The sequence below is a fragment of the Theobroma cacao genome, chromosome 2 (genome assembly GCF_053813885.1).
Source record: "Theobroma cacao isolate CCN51 chromosome 2, ASM5381388v1, whole genome shotgun sequence".
NCBI classification, from domain to species: Eukaryota; Viridiplantae; Streptophyta; class Magnoliopsida; order Malvales; family Malvaceae; genus Theobroma; species Theobroma cacao.
Window position 1 is genome coordinate 48,976,926 of NC_142640.1, and position 6,211 is coordinate 48,983,136.

Here is a 6,211-nt window from a genome sequence, read left to right on the forward strand (position 1 = left end):
CTGCCACGCAGACTATGTTGAATATAACTGGACCAGGTCGCCAAGGCCCAACCTCGGTCCACGAAAACTTAACTACCCTGTCTTCCCAATGGCCTTACCAGTTTAACTCACGCGGCCATTTCTATAGGGTTGACGGTGGTTCCTTGCTCTGGCTGCTCTCTCTATTCAACGAAGGAGGGTGCCCGCCACGCTCCAATTTATACATAAGCTTCTTCGGTCTCAGGCAGGCGCCAAAAAAGGAATCTGAGAGAGAGCCCAGAAAAAAAACAAAGGACGCATGCCGACCCTTACGAAGCTTTATACGATGCAAGAAGCCTCGCAGCACAACAGCAAAGAGGATTGCTGGGTCGTCATAGACGGCAAGGTTTTTTTTTTTCCTTTTCTTTTCATCTTTCTTGGCTTGGTTGTTTTCTTGTTTTTGGGCCTTGAAGTGTCCAATACGATCTGTTTTGCTCATGGATTTTCTCCTGGGATTATGGTTTTGGCTCTGTTTGTCGAGTTTAGATTTGGATACTTTCTTGGAATGAACTAGTTTTAATAGATCTCTTTCTGTTCTGATTTTGGTTTACGGCAAGTTTAAACTGTCTTTGGATGATAACCCATTTCGTTTTACTTTCTTCTTTGCAATCCTCTTCCTTGGTATGATTACATTTTTTTCGTATGAATCTTCAGAACGCCTGCAATTTTTTATGGGTCATCTCAAACACAAAATACAAGTTGGGTTAACACTATGCAACGTTTAGGCTTTCTTTGTCGCAAAAGGGGTTAGATAAGATTTGCAAAACCCAAGTTTTCGAATTTGCATAATGCTTATAGGATTTCACTTGAAGAGAATAGTTATGGTTGTGTTGGGTTTATAGTATGCTTACTGGATTTGCTGCTTCTACTTTGGTAGAAAAGCTATATTTCCTTGTTTTGGGATGTGAACAATGAAATCCCTATCACAAGTCTCCTGTCTTTAAGCATTCTTTGTTTTGGAAAGTGAACAGCTTTTAAATAATCATGCCTCATCTAATTATCACTTTGAGTCATGGCTCCATATTCCTTTTTGATAGGAGATGAAGGTGCGTTTGGTTTGCAGGATGATGGATATGATAGGATAGGGTGATTATCATCTTATTCCATGTTTGGTTTGCACTTAAGTGGAGGATTGGATTGCAAAGAGGATTAGTTATGTTATTCTAAAGTGGCCTCATATGCCCATCTGCGGTTATTATTTAAAGTGTGTAAATGTGTATCTAGTTACATAATTTTCCTAAATTTCAGCTAATATGTACTTTTAGAACCTTTTTAACTGAAATTACTGGAAAAGAAATTGACAAAAATCTTTAGTGTATTGTTGAGGAAACTGTTGAATAAAGGTGGAGTTCGTAATCGCACAATATTGTCCTGCTAATAGTACTAAGGAAGCAAGCTACAGGGTCATAGTTCATTAGCCTTATTGAAGTTGGTCTCTTAAATGATCAATGTTCATCTAGCTTCAAGGGCTTATGTACTAATTTTAACAGCTAGGAATTGCAGGATGCTACTTGACGTCCTGTGCTGACGCACTCATTAGTATTCAAAAGTTATTGTAAATGTTTGTAATGATTCCAATGGTTTTGGATCAATTCAGGTTTATGTACAATAAGTTGTGATTTCACGTGATGAATTCCACCCAACACCTTGTATGGTACAATCATTTATGCTCAATCCTCCTTTTAAGGAAAAGAAAAAGTTATTCCGTCATCTCTTATATGAGTGTCATTAACTTGTTTCCGTAATTTGTCTCTTGATTGAAAATAAAACATCCTTTCCTTTTGTAGGTATATGATGTTACTTCTTATTTGGATGAGCACCCAGGAGGTGATGATGTAGTGCTTGCATCGACAGGTAATTTTTGCTTCCGACTGATAATTTTCTTATTAATTTTGGAGCTAAATGTGTCCACATTATGAAATAACGAATCCCCAAAATAACATGCTTCCTTTAAATTCTTTGAAGGGAAAGACGCAACAGATGATTTTGAAGATGCTGGACACAGCAAAAGTGCGAAAGAGCTCATGCAGACCTTTTGCATTGGTGAGCTTGACACATCCTCCCCAATCATTCCAGAACTTGAAATTTCCTCCAAGAAGGAAACAACTGATTACTCTCAGAAGCTCATGGGTTTGACAAAGCAATACTGGGCGGTTCCTGTGGCTGTTGTTGGCATATCTGTGGTGGTTGGGTTCTTATACCTGCGTAGGAAGTAAAGCAATATGATTTTTCCCCTATTGGTAGCTGAAAGGGGAATGTTAACCCAAATTTTGAATAAATAGGTGGATAAGGATTAAGAACATTTATTCATTGTTATTTTTAAAATCTGAAGGTAGGGTTTGATCAATTGATTACCTTCATTAGTAATACATGCATGATAGCATTGAAAAACAGGGAAAATTCTATACATTAATACAAGGGGGACAGGTTTTCGTTGTCAAGATTGTTTGTTTCGAGTTTTGAAGCAGTTAAATGAGCCTGATGAAATGTAGGAATTGGTGATTTTGTGGGTATACGTCCCTCAATAATAAATACTGGTTGATGAAACATCCTTGGCTTTTGTCATTTGGCACCCAAAATACGTTAGTAATTGCAATATTTGAATGAGTGTAAGCATTTATACAACAGGTTTTAGGTGTGGTGTTCTGCTTCGATTTAATAAGGTGACTCGCGTTTTGATGGGTAGTTAGCAGGTTCTGGATTCGATGGTGGGCTTTCTGAATGCTTGGCATTTCGATATTCTAATTAAGAATTGCTATGAAGTTCAACCCAATTCATCTTTCATCATATGAAGGATCTGTCAAAAGGAGCGATGGATATTTGGAAAAGCCAATTAAGCGAGTAGAAACACAAGAACACATGAGCTCTTTTCTTTGTCAAAAAATCTCAAAACTTTTCCACTAACAAATTTTCTAAGTCAAAGAGTAACACTTACAAATTCTCTCTTTCATTATCTCACCAAGAAACCCATCAGTACCCTCTCACAATCTCTTTACTTTTTTGCCGCATATACCTCTCTAAACAATACACGTAAAACCCTAAGCATATACACATGTATAGGCACTTGGAAATCTGAATGGTATTTCTTGATAGGCTAACGCACAGGAATTCTTTGTTACTCAACATCTTGCTCTTGGTTGTTCTGTTGGTCTCCTTCTGCTGTTTCTTCTTCGTTCACTTCTAGGAATGGTATATCTTCTTCTTCTTCTTCTGGTCTTCCTATGATATTATCATAAGAATACCATGTGGAGACATAAGCATAGAGAAAACAGTTGAGCAGGGCCAGCATGGCATATGCGCGATAGATAGAATCCAACCAACTTTGGTTTATACTATCACCAAGCCAAGTCTCACCATATCTGGATATGCTGTAATAATCTAGAAAAGCTATGAATCCTATGTTAAGTACTGTTCCAAACTAGCTGAGTGAGCTAGTAAATACAGGTCCATATCTCCTTTAATCTGGAGCATAATGACCAAAGAAATCGTGGATGCCATCACCAGCTAAGCCTTCCATTGCGCCCAGGAAAAAAAATTGCAGAACCAACAAAAATGCTATAATGGGGGCAGTAGCATTCGGATCATTTGACAGGCCCTCTTTACTCAGAGCTTTTAACCTTTTAGACTCAACTGATGATGCAACAGCGTAGCGTATTATAGAAGCCAGCATACCAAAGCCTATCTTCACTCCATCAGAGTACCGTCTTTTTATTCTTTCTATTCGTTTTTCAAACACAATATTATACCCCCTTTTGACTGAAATTTGAGAAAACCACTGGATCATTTGAAAACCTACAATTGCACTACCACCGCTCATGCTGTTTACCTGCTCAGTGAAGAAGGTATTACCAAGAAATTTCACCATGCCATACGCGATGAAAGTTGCAGACATTGGAATAATATTTAACAGAAGTTTTGTTTGCTCCACTTCTTCCACCGTGCAGAGTCTCCATCTCTTTCTTCCGGCGTTAGATTATCATCAGCCGATGACTCTTTTACGGCAGCCTTGTTGAGCCACCTGTATTCAGGGATGATAAGGGTACATTCAACAAAAAACAACGAACAAATCATGAAAAAGCAAAAAAAAAAAAAAACAAATTATTGTCCGAAAACTAAGAGTTTAAATTGGTCAGAATGGAAACAATCATGGGGGCTGAAATAATTTAAGCCTGGCCTAAGGTTGTTACTTTCCTGAAGACTAAGGTTTAAGGTTTAAGGGATACCGAGTGTGTCAGTACCTCTGCTATGAACCTGGGTGAGCGATGATCGATTAAGAGGATAAATAGGACTATACACATACTGAAACTCGGGGTCTCGAGTCGTAGAGTGACTGGGGGGTGGTCTGAAAGAGGTTGTATGAGCCAGGTGCCAGGTGGAAGTGAGTGTCACTTCCTTTGGAGGCGGCACTCAAAGCTTGTTTTGCCTGGGTCCCGAACTGGCTGTGTGAATGGCAGGATGAAGAGAGGGGAGTGAGTTATTGTGAATGGAGGCAGTGTGTATTTGCTGTAACAAGTCTCCCGCCAGCTTAAGGCCAAAGACTTGCACCGGTATTTCTTTTCCTGCTGGAATGAAATATACAGATTTTGCTTTGCAACCAAAAAACCTCCCATACGTAACACCCTACCACCCCCCCACCCTCCCCCCAAAAAAAAAAAAATCAACTAGAAGGGAAATTAAGGGCGACTCACTCAAGATGGTCTTTAAGGAGTAGATTTTCTTCCACATCACCACGATGAAGTTGTTCCAAATTTCCTCGATAATTGAGATGCCTCTTCCGCATCGTTGCAGTCAAGGTACGTAGTATAGTTGAAAGAGGACTCGGCTGCAGTCGACGAGGGCCGTAGAAGGGGAAACCACAAAGAAACCAAAGTAAACCCATTACTATGGCAATGGCTGATCTCAAAAAACGCTGATGCCATTCATCTTCAAGAGAGATGAAACCATAAACTGATGTTATGGCTCCCAGCATCATGAATCTGATGCCAAACCATCTGATTATTCTCTGCTGCAACTGCCGCCAGCCTCCTATTCTTACTTTGCACAACAGGCGACTTTTAGTCTTGTTGCTTCACAGTGTTCTGGTACTCTCACAACCTTGGTTTGTTCAAAAGAAAGGGGGTAAAGGGGAATAACTTGTGCAGCCCCACCAACAATCACAAGAGCTAATCCTTCCCAGAAAGGTGAATGTTTCAACTTGTTAAAGTATTGAGGCACTGAGAATGCTAAAAGGCCAAGTCCCTGCATCACACTCGATAGAATCAACATCCATTGATAACTAAGGGAAGATTATTACTTTATTTTTTCTTTTTCCTTTTTTTTTGTTGTAAATATCTTACAGTAGAATATAAAACACTAGATAGAATCAATATCCATCGATAACCAAGGCAAGCATCTATGCAGAGAGCAACGTATATCTGCAACATATTCCTTAGACCTTCTTGAAGATTGACGATTGCCGCAGCTTCTTTCAGTTTCAATTTCCAGAGATCTGTGAGGAATGTCATAAGGTTTGCCAGCACATAAGTGATCATTCCCTTGCTGAAAAGCATACCTATTGAGACCGGAGGAAATTTTTTGGGGTTAATATTTAGCAGGAGAATTTTGGATAACTTCTCTTCGACTTCCACAACATGTATATAGATACATCAAAAATGATTTATATGGAATTTCTTAAAAGCAAGTTGTTTTCAATGAGTCATCGAAATATGAGAATAGATTAATTAAGCAAATGATGAAATACCATAAGTGAATACGACCAGTCGTTCACGCCATCTGAACCATCTTCGGAGTGCACCACATGTTGTCATGTTTACTCTGAAAAGGCTTTATGCTTATACCTTGAAATGTTGCCCTTGTCTTGTTTGAGCTTGCCGTTCAAGGAAGCAAAACATAAAGATGCAGGTTTGTCGTGGCAATTGCTCAAAAATCAACAAAGATAAAACTCAGAGAAATTAAGCAAATAAAAAAATACAAGAATTTACGTTATTCGGTTTCTTACTTACGTCCACGGAGTGAAACTATTCTTTCTATTATTGAAAAATTAAAGTATAATAAATTGACCTTTATGGTTCTCCAAACTAACCCAAGATCCCTTGCACACTCTTTCTCAATAATCTTCAAAGAACACTCACTCAAACCACTCTAACTCCACATAGAGCAAAAAACAGAGTTACAAGGTATTCCCTCTTTAGAG

General features: G+C 38.8%; 1 protein-coding gene and 1 pseudogene across 2 annotated transcripts; one reads left to right on the forward strand and one right to left on the reverse strand.

Annotated features, from left to right (window-relative positions):
* The first annotated feature begins 83 nt into the window (after positions 1-83).
* On the forward strand, positions 84-2,565 carry LOC18610221 (cytochrome b5). The gene is made up of 3 exons (XM_007045751.3): positions 84-364; positions 1,806-1,872; positions 1,984-2,565. Exons 1-3 carry the CDS (start codon positions 278-280, stop codon positions 2,232-2,234), a joined length of 405 nt encoding a protein of 134 aa, XP_007045813.3. The 5' UTR covers positions 84-277; the 3' UTR covers positions 2,235-2,565.
* A 326-nt stretch (positions 2,566-2,891) lies between these two features.
* LOC18610223 (protein NRT1/ PTR FAMILY 5.5-like) lies at positions 2,892-5,547 on the reverse strand (annotated as a pseudogene). Its single transcript, XR_016024744.1, has 3 exons — positions 5,355-5,547; positions 4,707-5,256; positions 2,892-4,036 (listed from the first exon to the last, which is right to left on the reverse strand). The product of XR_016024744.1 is annotated as a protein NRT1/ PTR FAMILY 5.5-like (transcript).
* Positions 5,548-6,211: the final 664 nt, after the last annotated feature.

Coding starts and splice junctions, on each gene's coding strand:
- LOC18610221 (XM_007045751.3), top strand. CDS start 278: ATGCCGACCCTTACGAAGCTTTATACGATGCAAGAAGCCTCGCAGCAC. Junction 365..1,805: donor GGGTCGTCATAGACGGCAAG/GTTTTTTTTTTT, acceptor TTCCTTTTGTAG/GTATATGATGTTACTTCTTA. Junction 1,873..1,983: donor TGTAGTGCTTGCATCGACAG/GTAATTTTTGCT, acceptor AATTCTTTGAAG/GGAAAGACGCAACAGATGAT.